Source organism: Phalaenopsis equestris, unplaced genomic scaffold, assembly GCF_001263595.1.
Source record: "Phalaenopsis equestris unplaced genomic scaffold, ASM126359v1 Scaffold000112, whole genome shotgun sequence".
In the NCBI taxonomy this organism is placed as follows: Eukaryota; Viridiplantae; Streptophyta; class Magnoliopsida; order Asparagales; family Orchidaceae; genus Phalaenopsis; species Phalaenopsis equestris.
The window spans coordinates 169,177-184,798 of record NW_018164554.1 but is presented as its reverse complement, the minus strand read 5'-3'; the positions used below and the strand labels follow the sequence as shown (position 1 = coordinate 184,798).

Below are 15,622 nucleotides of genomic sequence, written 5' to 3'. Positions count from 1 at the left end.
ATTATGAATTTATCAGTGACAATTCCATCTCAATTTTATTACTTCCTTTCTTTGACCTTATTTTCATTTGGTAGGAGTAGCTAACCTATTTGATGAGTAATATGTGGATGAATTTACACTATCCTTATAACTATTAGAGGTCCTTAATTTGAAGGATTAGATGATGCCTGAGATTGGTGCCTAAGAGCCAATATATCAGGGATAATTTTATCTTTGGGATTAGAATCTATTAAATCATTTATAAGTACCCAATATATTTATATAGTGATTCCATTATAGTGATTCCATTAGAAATTGAGATGTGATGAGTTAAAGGAAGAATTGACCTCATTTATAAAACAAAATAGGTAACTAATATGATGTGCAGATGAGCGTATTAATAATAGGACTTGAAGAATATTTTTATATTCCATTGTTGATACAAGTTATGCTAGTTAGACTTTTATTTAGTTAATTTCATTATAGCATGTTTAGTTTAGATTTACTTTCTACTACATGTTTTCTATCCTGATAAATAATTGTAGATGCTTTTGATAGACATTTGTGGTAGATAGAATTTCTAAACTGTTTTTCTTCCTACTTATATTTTCTTGCACTAAATGCTATACATGTTAAAAATCAAGTTTGGGGCGAGAAAGAAAAGAAAAATGAGTGAGGAGAAGCTTGAAGACATGCTTAATAAAAAATTTATGCATGTTTTAGGCTAGATTTATATTCTCCTGCAATCATTCTATCCTGATTATGAATGTATATAAATTTGATAGGATGTTGTAGTAGATAGTAGATTCAATTACTTTTCCTTCCTCCGACATTTTATGGAATTAATTGTAAAATATTTAAAAATAAAAGTTTGGGGGAAAAGAAAATTTTCTTTTGAAAAGAAGTAAACTAAATTTTATTTGTCCTTAATTAACTATGTTTTTAAAATTAATATAACATGACCTTGGAATTGGAGTTTAACTTTAAATGACTATATTTATGTTTGTAAATATTATGGCAAATTTAGGTAAAAGTTTTTAATAAGGAAGATTAATTCTAAATTTAAAGATATTTGGTATGAAAGGATAAGATTATTTTTTTCTATTTAAAGTAAAGGAAATTGTATTTTTGAAGTATTAAGAATTTAGAGTTTCATGTAAGAAGAAAAGAATGAAATTTTATGAAAAATCATAAACTAATATGAATGTATAAAGTGAAGAAAGGTAAGGAGTTTTGACTTTAAGAAGAGGATAGTGAGTTTAAAATTATTAAAAGTCTATCAAGTTATAGTAATCGTCACTTGAAAAAGAAGAAAAAAAGAAGAGAAAAAAGAAGAGAAAAATAAAAAGAAAAAAAAAGAGGGGAGAGAAAGAGAAGAAAAATGTATGAGGAGAAGCTTAAGGAGATGCTTAATAAAAATTTGACTTTACTTGAATCAACTTAAGGAAAAGACTTTATTACATTTTCTAAACTTGTACTGAAGTATTAGTAACATTACTAGTAAAATTTTCATGAAATTCTTTTTTAGATGAATGTTCTAAATATCCTTGATATAACAAATTGCAATTCTTCTTGAAATGAATACAAATTCAGAAAACTTAAAATTGATTTCAAGTATTCTTAGACTTAGAGTTTGAATCTAAGTTATTAAATGTTTTTCTTAAATTTTACTATTTTATTTACTAAACTAAAGTATAGAAGTCTATAAGTTAGTCTCTATCCTAAGTCATATTTTTATGTAGTAAAAGGGTTATTTGAGGAAAAGTAACATTTAAGTTTAGGGGATTTTGATACACCTAAAAAATGTGCAATTTTTCATACGCTTTTAATGCCTATATTTGTTGATTTTCAATGATAATGCACTTTAAGGGAAGGTATTTTGTATATTTTTAGTTTGTTTGTATATTTTTGGTTTTAGGTACAGAAAAATGAGTTTTGGAGAAAAAGAAGCAAAAAATGTAATTTGGAGTAAAAACGAGCAAGAAAGAAAATTTTTTCCTGACACATTTTGATATGTCTTTCTATGCTTAATCTCTTTTACACTTCTCACACATTTTTGAATGAAATTACACTTTAAAAAAAGGTTGTTTTTATGCTTATTTTGTATGTCTATCTATTAGAAATGTAACACAACTGAAACGGGGCGAAACGGAGCTAAAACGGAGCCAAACGATGCAAAATGATGGAGCTGCGCAGGATGGGCGCCGGCAGTGCCAGAGTTGGCGCTGACAGCACTGAAGAGCAGAAAATGACTAGAAAATGGCACCAACATCGCCCAAAACAGCGTCGACAGCGCCCGGGACGGTCATGGATCAATTTTTGGCAGTTTTTGATGTTCTAGAAGGCTCCCAGATGATTCAAACACCTCATGAAGCAATTCAATGAATCTAGACACTTGGATAAGGCTCTTGAATGAAGAGATATGTCTTTTGGATAAATAGAGTTGTCTTTTGGAAAAAATGAGGGAATTTATGTCTCTTTAAAAAAGAGGGCTTGACGCCTCTCATGGGCATGTGTGTGTGTGTGAGGGTGTGTGTGAGGGTGTGTGTGAGGATAATGTTTAGTGATCTTAGAATAGAAGTAGGAATGTAGATTTCTACCTTTTTGGAGAGATTAGTGAGGGGATTTTGAGAGAATTTGTAAGGGAATGTTTTAGCATTGCATGGATCAGCGGGAGACTTTGTGGGAGAGATGTTCATTTTTCTTTCAAGGGGAAAAAGCTAAGTATTGTGTTCTTCAGTATCTTATGATTTTATAAACATTTATCTAGTGGATTTGCTTAGATGTAATGAAATTTTTCGTTGTGTTTTCTTCATGTTTTGTGATGTGTTTCTCTTACTCTTTCTTCTTCTTAGGAAATATTGGCATGAGAGAATTATGCAATTATTTTCCTTTTACTTTTCTCTTACAATGAGTAGGATTCATGTTGATTTGGATTTTGGGATGCATGCTTGAAGAAGTTTTAATTATAAATGTGATGGTTTTTACTTGCACTTCATTTACATTACAATAAAGGTCTGTTGTAGTGTTAAAATTCGTTGTAATTGCATTAAGACCTGAGAGGGCGGTGTAATTCTCAACAAATTGGAACCACATTCAAATTCCATGGATGGTGAAGTTCATGGGGGTTGGATGCAAATAAATAGGGAAATATACTTTGATGGGCGTAGAATTGGAGATTTTATGATGACAGACTAAAATCTCCAATTCGGTCTTAGTGTTTAAAGAACTGAAGCGAGAGTTAGCCTTCATGGAGAGGGGAAGTGGAAGCCAGTATCCTCCTAGCCTAGCCACAAATTTAGGGACTAAACCTGAGATTAGCGAATGATTTTCTATAACACTGAATCAGGGCAGAGAATTAAAATTGCTCCTATTTGGCACATACAATATTTAATGTATCTCATTCCTTTATATTATCCAACTCATTACATAAGAATAGTAGTTTTGAAAATTTTAAAATTCTCCAAACCAATTCATCCAGAAAGGGTTATCTTTAGAATTTAATATTTACATTTAGGAATATTTACTATCATTATATTTAAAATTCGCATTTAGGAGCCGTTGCTAGATAAAACACCATTTTAATCGACATTCAAACCTAAGGACTAGTAGTAGTAAACTGGAATTTGACTAAGGACATCTTTCCTCGCTTCCTCGTGAGATCGATAATCGGGGCATAATCAGAAAGTCTTATATTACTTGAGTGATATGTATACTTGTGTTGATATCATTGTGACTATATAGAATATATAAAATTAAGCATATAAAAAGTCGCATCAGTCACCCATCAATGGATGCTCCCATACAAGCATGCTTAACTTTGGAGTTTCTGATGGAATTCCACTGTTACACCAAAATAAGCCTCTATGTTTAAGAGTTCAGTTCACTCACAGTATACGACTAATCACAAAATTTGTATCAAAATGAATCTTTATCAAAACTTTATCTATAAATTCTGATGCTTGTATTCAATTTTATTTTCTTTAGAATAATGAATAGAACCACACATTATAATATAGTGAGAAAAAATCATCTTACTAAATTTTTTTATCAACTTAATTAATCTACATTTACATAAAGTTTTTTTTTTTAAATATTAAATAACAATTAAAAAAATACATTATCAAAACTTTATCTATAAATTCTGATGCTTGTATTCAATTTTATTTTCTTTAGAATAATGAATAGAACCACACATTATAATATAGTGAGAAAAAATCATCTTACTAAGTTTTTTTATCAACTTAATTAATCTACATTTACATAAAGTTTTTTTTTTAAAATATTAAATGACAATTAAAAAAATACAACCCAAAATTGTATTTTTGTAGTTATAATGATTACTTTCAGAATATATGGTTTTTGAATAATAGGCAAGTCACTTTGGCCTAGTAATTGAAAGCTCTGTCTTCCAACTAAGAGGCTTGGAGTTCAAGAGTTTGACTATATGATAAGTGCATGTGTGGATTTGTGTGTGAATATATATATATATATATATATATGTGTGTGTGTGTGTGTGTGTGTGTGTGTGTGTGTGTGTTCAAAAAGAATTGGTCGAAGGATATATTCAGAGGAGAAAAGGTGAGCCAAAATGGCGTCCAATTCTCTTATACGTAAAATGTTCTCTTATTTATAAATTATAGGAGGACAAATATAAAAATACAAACTTGCCCCTAGGAGTTATTTTTATTGGTACCTCTTCGTGTCTTTGATACCTTTCACATATTAAGCTCCTTTTCATCTTTCCCTGCACTTTTAGTCATACACTATGTATGCATAATTTTTTAAGAATATTTTCATGGAAAATTTAGAATGCGCAAAGACAGCTCAAGACAAACGAGTGGGTCAACATTCTTTCGGCGCGTTCACCTTTAGTACTACAACACTGCTACAAAGTAATAAAGCCGATCAACAGGACGTGGTGGAACCCATCATCGTCATGTTGTTTCCAGTGTTGATGCTCGTGCTCTTAGTCAAAAGCTACTCTTCAGAAAAATTTTACTTCATTGGCTTCTTGATTTACATAAAAATATCTTTTTTATTATATATTTTACTCAAAAAAATACTTAGAATCTATTTTAAATGAAATTAATCTTAATGAGGAATGACATCTTGTATACACCGATGCTTCCCTCACTAATTAAGGATTTGTTTATGTTCAAATTATTTATTTTAAAGAACGAATCGAACACAATTTTTTTGACGAGCCGAAGAGCAGCTGTTGACAAACGAAAAATATCCCAAGCTTTCAACGATTCGAACTTCAAATTTCTACTGCAAAACAAAAACACTTTCGATTTATGTTCTTTTTTTCTATATTATTTGGAAAACATAAAACATAAACAAATCTTTAATTAGTGCTGATGGGGCATTCATAGCAAACAGACTCCATTCTGCTTATACGAAGAACACTATTCATTCAAAATGAAGAGTGTATATACATGGGGGAATCAGCAGTCAATACTAAAATCTCATCTCTATGTAGGAATTATTGATATGAAATAGGAAAATATACATAGAAAGAATGTATCATGCCTCTGCAACGCATACATAACAAGCATATATAAAAATAATTCAAATATAGAAATCCATACTCTCTCTGAAGCTCTATAGACATTTTGACCTCCATATGCCTCTAAACAAGCTGCTACAATGCTTCATTATTTCTCATACCAACCGCCAGTCTCCGATAGAAATTGCCACATAAGCTAAATATGTCCGATTCATTTTCCTTTATCATGCTTGCCATGGGGGAATCACTGGTTAATGTTCCTGGATCTGGCTGATACATAAAAAATGATTATAACTACGCAGTCGAAAAATCTGGTGAAGAGTTTTACCAATCTTCCAACCATTCTGGAGAGTTAAGAACAGGTTCATGAGATGGAGAGCAGACAGGCTCATTGACTTCATCTACACGATTTTCCAAATATGCATTGATACGAGAAGTGATCTCCTGAGGAACTGGAAAAGTACCATCAACAACTTCTTTCCAGTCAATGCCATTAAACCATGAATGAGCTTTTATGGAGTTGGAGCCATCACTTCCGAGCCGTGCAGCCTCGTTGACATCCAGCAACTGTTTTAAGTTGGGGAAGGTACAACATGTTTAATAAGAAAATTCAGTTAATGAGATTTTAAAGGATAAATCCAAGAAATGAAATGAGAAGTGAAGAAAGATGTGAAAAGTACGTGAACCTTGGTGATAAGGTCAACAACTTCAATACTGAAGGTATGGGGAAGAGTAAAATGTCCTTTGGAAATCTTTGCAAATGTCTCAAGTTCACTTTCCCTCCAAGATCCAAATGGCATTTCAGCTTGTAGCAAGAAATAAATTAGCACCCCCAAAGCCCACCTGAGAAAAGAAAGGACTTAATGTTTTAAGCATATCTGAGTATTTCTATACAACTTATATCACATTGATAAGTTTGTAATATTGCCAATTTTTTTTCCTAATAGATAATCATACAAGTGAAAGGGTTCCTTGAAAAATAGAGAAAAAAGAAACTGCTCATTTTTAATAGCAAATAATGATAACAACGATTCCACTTTCTTCAGATTTAGCTTTTACAAGGCGACAAATGCCAAGTCATGCGCAGGGAGACTTCAACGCATCCAAAGCACGTAAGCGCCTTACCAAGTAATTTGCTTCATTAATTGCCTATAATGCATGGTTACGATCACAAGACAGGCACCGTAATATAGAAAATGGGCAAATTATGGGGGAAAAAAAAGACGCCAAAATTCTGTCGGCCGTTATTTTTGAAAATTATGAAAATATGAAAATAATTTTGACATAAATATGATTTTTGAAAGTATCATTTTGATTTAAAAATATATGAGACCAAATGAGTCTCACATTTTGGATAGTTTGGATGACTAAGCACGATACCACGAGTAATATACGTATCCCGAAGAATAAGCATATCACTTGTAATAGGCTCAATCACCTAAACTAAAGAATTTGTGACATCCGTTTGGTCTGCGAAATATTTTATATGAGGCCAACAAATTCCCTTACCTAATATAAGGATTAGATAGGATTTATTTTACCTGGGTTCCAAGTTCCCTATAGCTGCAAGCCCCTATAGTTAATTACATCTTAAATGACTGGGGTCACTTAAGAAAACTCTCGATTAAGATCAATAGTTTTATTTTTCAAATTTTAAAATTTAGGTTTCCACAATTGGATATAGGAAAATCAAATGAGAGTGGCTCAAATAGGAACAATTATTTTACGAAATCCAAATGAGCGAAGAGTAGGGGATATCACAGATCCAGGGAGAACTCTGGTGACCTCCCAACTATCCTATTGTTTGGTTTTATATTTTTGAAATGATGTTGTTTAATGTTTAATCCTGCAATTTATTTTAGAATTTATGACTTATATTCGCACGATATCTGATCGTGCAAATAGCCTGAAAAGATAGGAGGATTTATACCGTATCGTACGGTAACCTCGGAATCCTAAAGTGTTAGGACTTATAATTGCACAACAGGGTTGCGCAAAAGCCTAAAGATGATATGTGAGAGTTTACATTGCGCTAGCCAAACCACCTCAAACTCATATGGGCTGTTATTTAAACTAAGCAAAGTGTTTGGTGTTATGAATGTGTTTTGATGTTGATAATTCATCTTGAAGTTGCACTTCTAAAAGTCCTCGTCGTGCTGCCCACGCTATTCGCTCCAAGCTCTTCAACGTAGCGCCTTTTGGGTTAGATGTCAATCTTATGTAACCACTAGGTTTTCCTAAACTAAGGTATAGTGTGTATCAAAGCAATAAAGCATGCGATATAAAAGAAGAAAACAGTACAACAGACTAGGAGAACAGTATAACATGCTATGAAATAAAATGTTGCAATGTAAATCAAACTTGTATATTTGGGAGGTCAGCTACTCCTTTAAGCTAGCTATTATTCACTATATGAATCAAAAGAAACATTGTTTGGAACTCGGGAAAACCGACAAATAAATCCACGACGGAAAACTCGGGAAACTCGACGAGTAACAATTCAAATAAAACTTATCAAAACCTCGAGAAAATCCCGGAGAAAAGAGACGACAAGTGCATTGTCCAAAATCAAATAAAACATACGAAAAATATGAAAAGAGGAGACCGCAAGCACTCGGGTCGAGACTAGGCTCAAATAATATATTTGTACTCGAAGGACATCGAAGGCTAATCGGTGACCCGGATGTATAAAGTCCGTCACTCCACTAAAAAGATATCCTATTGAACCCAACTTAAGAGTGTACTCCTTAGACTAGAATCGGTAATCAACAAGTGGACAACCCAGTTGTAACATATTTAAAATTTAAATTTTAGGATGCACATGCATATCAGGCATACCAAAGGAAAGTTGTATTTAATTTTGTAATAAAAATATTTTTTTATAAATATTGTATCTGTTCTTATCAATTTGTTTTATCAATTTTGAAAAAGTACAGTTGTCCACAAGTCGATCACGTCATCGGGCCTAGGACTACCAACAACCTAAGAAGATATGGGTCCCCCTCTAGTCTTATGTCGGTGAATGATACTTTCATTCTACAGTTCATCAGGTCCCAGAATTGAGTCTTGGTGTTGTAGAATGAGATATCATTCTACTCTACCACCGACGTGCCTTTGTTATCATCGTCTTAAGCCCCAAAACAAAACCGACCTATTTGCGAGCTTGCTTGATGGTTTCACACATAGCAAAAGACTATACATGAGTACTTATGTATCGGACATAAGCACAGAAAACCAAACCAAGAAGCAAGGAAAAAAAAAAAGAATAAAAATGGGGATGAGAGAGAAGAGGAATTAATTCACCCAAAAGATTGAAAGGGTAAAGGGTGAATCAATCCTAAAAAATGTGACAAAAGATCTAGAAAAGAGAGCTCAGGACCCTTGAATCAATTCAAAGGATATCATCTTCTCAAGTTTTATAATTGGATCAACCCTGGAAGGGTAACATTTCCAATTCGTGTTTCAAATAAATTGAAATGAGCTCAAAACTGACCTGATACTGTACTCATGACTCCATCCCTTATATGCACTCACACACCCAATCATGAACCTAAATGTCTCGTATTATCCAAATTTAATTATCAAACTTCCAAAACTCTTTTCCAAACAACAATTTCATACTCTTCCCAGATCCTTTCAATTTCTCCCTTTCATTAAAAGATTTTCATTTCATATAATCATTGAGCTATAAGATCAAATAAATATTCATAACCAGGGGCAACAATAAAGAGGAATGGCCACCACATATTTAAGGTCACGGGTAGACCTAAGAAAGGGAAGGTCATCACAGCATAAGCCTACGGATAGGGGCAAGAAAGCTAGCAGCCAAGCCCCAAAAACCAGCTAACGCGTAAAGCCAAGAAAGGGAAGGCCATCACAGCATAAGCCCACGGGTAGAGGCAAAGAAGAAGGCCCTAAAGGTAGCAACACCAAGTAAGGCTCACGGCCAAGGCAGCAAAAAGGAAACCACCATGAGTAGCGCCATTACATTGTATTTGATATACATAAAAGAGTGAATGGACAAGCTATTATAGATCACTAGGAACAATCCCACCTTCTTCCCATAAGACATGACAATGCTCAAATTAAACATTCTCACATAGAGATAGGTATTGAAATTCATGAATTTTGGGATGACAAACTTGATTGCAAATATCATATCTTAAGAGGAGCATTGAAGAAGAACACCCAACCAAGACATCCAATCAAAAAACTCAAAACAAGCCTATACCGAGCCAATAAAAAGAACCAACCCGAGCCCAAGCCAAGGGCAAATTAAGTCCAGACAAATGGGGGAACCAACACTTATATTTTTGAACGGTCATAAAAAAAATCTGCTCAAGATAGGCAAAATCGAAAGGCATAGAAACCAAACCCAGCCCAATATGAGGGGCAAAAACCGAGAGGCGTAAGGACGAAAAAACTAAAGCCACATCTTCATTTATACTTTTATCATTTATGTATTTTTGAAAGGAACTAAAACTCAACCCAAATCCATGACAAAAATCGTGAGGCATAAGGAAGAAATCCAGTACAATCATAAGGCGAAAACCGAGCCCCATAAAAACTAAAAATTCAGCCCAAGTCTACCACAAAAAGAAGTTCTCAAAGGAGCCAAAATTGAAATCCATAAAGGCTCAAAACAAAAAAAATTTCCAGCTTATATGCAGTCCCAAATGAGCCAAAAACTATGGCCTATAAAGGCTCAAAAACAGGTCAAAGTAGAGGCTAAATCGAGCCCTATAAAGGCTCAAATCAAGAGTGAATTTCCATCATTTGTATCGTGATGATAGGCAACAAGAAATAGATAAGCATCTAGAGCCAATATTCCTCAATATCGAAATGAGTTCCAACATTCATTCTAAGCATGAAAACTATAATAACTTCTTCCAACATATATTTCTAGAGGAGCAAACATGCATTTTAAACCACCAATATCATACTCCCAAATATTTTTAAACAAAGAAAAGAATAAAGGCAGCCCATATATGCTTCATCTTATTGATTCAAGGAGCTTTCCAGGATTAGATCTCAAAGGCAGACATAAACTTTTACTAACTTCCACATGCCATTCTACCATTTGTGAATATGAAGTATTAAAAGAGCAAACATCAAAGCTGAGAAATTAATTGAATGAGGGCAAAGTAACAAGCTCTATCAAACCTCTCCATACCGAGGCTAGCCGAAACATCTCTCACCTTTCTTCCCTTCTTTTTTTTTATATTTTTTCTTTTTTTTTTTAATGAAACAAAATAAACCAGCTTAATGTCCCAATCCAAGAAATGCATCACATTTTAACATGCATAAAACCATGTCTTAAAGTTAGTAAATAGGAGAATACCACACCCGTGTATATGCACCTCATAAAGATGCAAACCCCCAAATCCACCAAGTGGAACACATTAAGCCTAAAGAAGCTTTCACATGCTTTAAAAGAGCAAAGAGGTATTTTTAAATGTCATCGGAAACGTTGCAAATCAGAGGAAGCAACATAAATACCTCTTAATGTCGACTTACAGCCAAAAAAAGTAAGACAGATCCACTAAAATGCCTCCCACAGAAATCCTCCTCCTAAAAGCTTCAAGAAAGTAGCAACCAACAAATCCTTTAAACTCCCAGCACACAAAAAGATAGCCAAGCAGAAATTTCGACAGGGCATCCCTCCTAAAGCTTTGAGAAACAACCACCAACGAATGCTCCACACTCCCAGCGCACGAAAACGTAGTTTAGAAAGGATTTTAGTAGAATTTTCTTTCCTAAAAGCTTCATACAGTGAAAACACAACCTCCCTTTCACTCTCAAAATTTTAAACAACCCAAAATAGTGCCACAAGAAGCCTCTTTATAGGTATAGAAGAGAAGAGAGACAACCACCTACCAGCCACACTGGCCAACAAATCAAAAAGAGGGAAGGAAGCATCACAATAAAAGAGGAGAGCGTTCAGCCTCGAGGAGAAGTGTTGGCCAGCTCGTCTCTTCTAATTAGAGAGCCGAACGGTTGTCGTGTCGCTTAAAGAAGGGGAAGAGACGGGGAAGAAGATGGCAGCCGCGTGGATCCATCGTGGAGGCTAGGGCACAAGCGAGAGGCAGAGCCGAGCACTTCACTTGTTCGAACCCGTGAATGGGTCGAATAGGTGGTGAAGGGTGTGAGTGAAAACCTAAATAGGATTTAGGATTTAATTAGATTATAATTAATGATATAATTATAAAAATATCAAAAATTTTGAAAAATAAAATTTGATTTATGTCTTTCATTCGTGCGTCGAAACATAACAAAATTGGTATCATTTTTAAGTAATTCTGACATTCCGGACGCACTGGCGTAGTTCGTTTCACCGTCGGAGATCGTTTTGATGAATTCATCGATTTGTGTGCAAATTTTCTCGTGTCGGAAATATAGCAATATGGGCGTCCTTCCTAGCTAAAATTGGCGTCATGGACGCGCTGGCGCAGTCCATTTTGTCGTTGAACGTCGTCCGGAGAAGTTCGCATTTTCACACATCCTTTAAGCTCAATTTAAGTCCGATTTTGTGCAATTTAGTGAATTTTGTGCATTTTGTGTATGTGATGATAAAGTCATAAAGTGATTTTTCTAAGGCTTGAAATCTTATTAGGAATACCTCCCTGAGTCTCCACACAATAGCCCTTAACCGCTCGTCCATAAGTCAATGGTTTTCAGATCAATGGTTTTCAGACATGGTTTTCAGACCATAAATGTTAGACATCACAGAAAAATAGGAAGTGGCTGGAATTTCTAAAAAAAGCGGGTCCAAGTTCTAGTTTTCTAAGATAGTCAATAGGAACCCCTAGAGCTAGATTCTAGTATCCTAAGAAAAAGGAGTAGTGACCTCAAAAATGGGGTCAACAAATACAAGATTATTTTTTACTCAATTAATTAGTTGCACTATAAAATAGTAGACTACATGACAAATATATACATATATATAGCACAAAACCAAATAATATATTAACTTAAGAATATTAAAATCATGCAATAGAAAGGAAAATTGACAGAAACCGATAAAAAAATGAAAATTAGAAAAACAATCGTTAAACTAATAAATTGCCTTAAATGTATACAGTTCAATGAAAGAGTCAATTGCTGGAACCTCTTGAGACCTTTTATGTTTTGATTGGAAATAAAACATGTTTGACCTGTTCAAAAAAAATAATATAAAAAAAACTTAATAAATTTTAGATATTATGATTATTTTCAAAAAAAATTTGATTTATTTAAAAAAAAAACATGTGAAAAGTACATTATACAAACATATTTTCAAAAAAGAAGTAAGAAACAAAATTGAAAAAAAAAAAAAAAATTCAAACAGGTCCTTGAGTAATAAAAACAAGACATGCAAAATGATGTGTTCCCATGGTGTTAACCGACATGATATGGCAACCCGCTTGGTGGTAAAATAAAGTGCAATGGTTAGGTAAGATAAGTTTGTTTCTTGCTCCTACATCTTTTAATGAATAAAGGATACAAAAAATAACTTCAAATTCTAAACAACCAAATTAAACGATTTAATATAATCCAATTCAGAGGAAAAAAAAAATAGCAGAAAAGGTATTCTTGGAGACCCTCATTAGTTAAAACATATAGGAAGAGAGTAATAAAGTTCTCAGTGCACCGCGCCTAAATAAAAGTATTTTGAGAGACATAATGTACCCAAATATATGTACATCAATAACGAGGTTCTTTTCACAAATTTGAACACGCAATGGTGACAACTGTAACATCAAAGTTCTCTCCCTCTTATTGAAAATTAGTAAGAAAAAACTTATAAAAAGAATAGAGTATGCAAATCAATTGCACGCAACATCAACACCAAGTTACCTATGAAATACATAAGCAACAATAAATTAACAAAATATGTAAGTAATTAACTATGTTGTCAAGAGCAGCGCAGTATAAAACTATGCTTTACTTAAATATTTACTTCAGATTGAAGAAAAGCGAATTGCTTTGAGAAAATCATTGGTTGATTCAATTCCTTCAGACATTCAGTTTTTTAAATCTAAATTTCATGAAAAAGTTAAAAAGCATATAATTCATGGAGAAATTTTAGAAAGATGAATATTTACAAGCAATAATTTCGTCCCTCATAAGATATAATGGCTAAGAACTAATTAGACAGATAAATTTAAGATGTTAAAGACAGACCAGTCCGCAGCAAATCCATGCCCTTTCCCTAGGATTATCTCTGGGGCTAAAGAATCTGCAATCCCACATATGGTGAAGGTTCTTTCTCCACCTAACTTCTTCGAAAATCTAAAGTCTATCAACTACAACATAAGAAGATAAACAAAGTTATAAACACCAAATCATGATTTGTATGAATCGCCCTCATAGTGTGCAACAATATTTGTAGTGATTACCTGCAGGTGTCCTTTTTGGTCAAGCATCACATCATCTCGTGAAATTCCTCTTTGAAGAACTGAATTCTGCGGTCACTAATAAAGCATCAGTTACTTTTTTTTTTTCTTTTTGTAAACAAGGGGATGTGCATGGTGCACAAGATTCCCACCACTATAGATGTCAAATGTGAGGTAGGCGCTCCGGGAAGACAATATAAGGAGACACCTTCCAGAAGAGCGCCATTAATAACGCAATCTTGCCAGACTACATTTTCATCAGGTGGCAAGATGAGAGTGCCTTGCCTAAATTGATCGATTAGTGTAATTATTTCGAATGTGAATATATATATATATATGGTAATGGTTTGACATGTGATGCAGAACAAGCACTAACAGTACTAGAAATGAGGATGTCCGCTTGAAAATAAGTGACAAATGGTAGGTAGAAGAAATTGAAGTCCTGAAAAAATAAATCTTCTCAAGAGAGAGAAAAGCATAGAGGGAAAAAAAAGAGAGATTATGATTGATGGCAATGATAAAATATAAAGTAGGGGATACTGATTATGCCAGATTATGAGTACTATAAATTTAAGTAGCATACTGCACTTGTTCAAGATAATTTATTTACAAGTACAATTGAACCTACAACCTCATATCTTCCTTGCTCACTTTAACGCGATGATTATCATTCCATCCCCAGCAAATTATTTCTCATGCTTAAAATTAGCTTTAGTAATAGATTTACTTTTTCTTTAGTCTTGTTTTGCTTATGCAAGTAATTAAGAGTGTCTATTAACACCAGATGAATTGAAGATTGATATCACCTAAAGAGCCCCTTTTGGTATTTACAACACTACGAGTATGTAAAGCATGCATATATATATCTTTATACTTATATTTTCATAAAGGCTACTTAAAAATTTTGACATCTTAACATCTAGTAAAATATGATAGAACTGTTGTTACAAGCCTACCGTCTATTAAGGAAAGTTACACTACAAGAAAGTCGGTTACTTTGCATGTGCATCTTATTTTTTAATCAGGTAGGACTATGAGTTTAATTTCTCAAAACGAAAAGGCAACTAACCTTATGTAGCTCCTCCAAAGCAATAACAAGAGAAGCAGCACAGAATCGTGCAGAAGTTTCATCCAATGGTGTGGTGAGAACAGATGACAAAGTACACACAAGGAAGCAATCGAGCAAAATTCCAACATGTGACTGATCAGCACAGGTACTTAGTACAGTTGGCATAGAAGCTGAGGCATTTAGACTCATTAATATTTTCTTTTCCTTCATCACCTGTTCTTCCTTTCCAAGATCTTTAATTTTTATCTTAGAAAACCTCTTCAAGGTTCGAACAGTATCTGCATTTCAGTCAAATACAAGATAAATCACATGCAATTGTGAAAATGTTTATAACCAGTCACTCCAAAGAACCTACCAGTGCCTTTCAAAAGGACAAGTCCTGTCTCACAGCAATCAGTTGCGTTAATGTTCATTTTCCACTCCTAAATAGGATTGAATCGATTGATACTCAGCAGTAAAAAGTCCTCCAAATAACCATATTTTGCATTAATTTGGTTCCAATTTAAAAAAGAACTAGAGCTATAAACCCCATACCAGATCAGAGGCCTTAATTCTCTTGCATGTTGAAACATCATTTTTTACTATGCTTTCCTTTGAAGAACCTAAGGAATATTTCATCCTGCACAACATATTATAACTCAGCTCAGCCTACTAAGAGCAAAGACCAAGAAACATTTTAGAACAGGT

The 15,622-nt window shown here is 33.6% G+C and overlaps 1 protein-coding gene across 1 annotated transcript in view; it reads right to left on the bottom strand.

Moving 5' to 3' along the window:
• Window positions 1–5,343: 5,343 nt before the first annotated feature.
• Window positions 5,344–15,622, bottom strand: part of LOC110020911 (protein phosphatase 2C and cyclic nucleotide-binding/kinase domain-containing protein) — a 41,232-nt gene continuing 30,953 nt past the window's right edge. The window contains exons 10-16 of the mRNA XM_020719189.1: window positions 15,470–15,554; window positions 15,291–15,357; window positions 14,936–15,213; window positions 13,870–13,935; window positions 13,655–13,776; window positions 6,178–6,334; window positions 5,344–6,058 (exon numbers count right to left, since the gene is read on the bottom strand). Coding sequence (XP_020574848.1) covers window positions 5,816–6,058; window positions 6,178–6,334; window positions 13,655–13,776; window positions 13,870–13,935; window positions 14,936–15,213; window positions 15,291–15,357; window positions 15,470–15,554 — 1,018 coding nt within the window. The 3' untranslated portion in view covers window positions 5,344–5,815. The remainder of the gene's footprint in view (window positions 6,059–6,177; window positions 6,335–13,654; window positions 13,777–13,869; window positions 13,936–14,935; window positions 15,214–15,290; window positions 15,358–15,469; window positions 15,555–15,622) is intronic.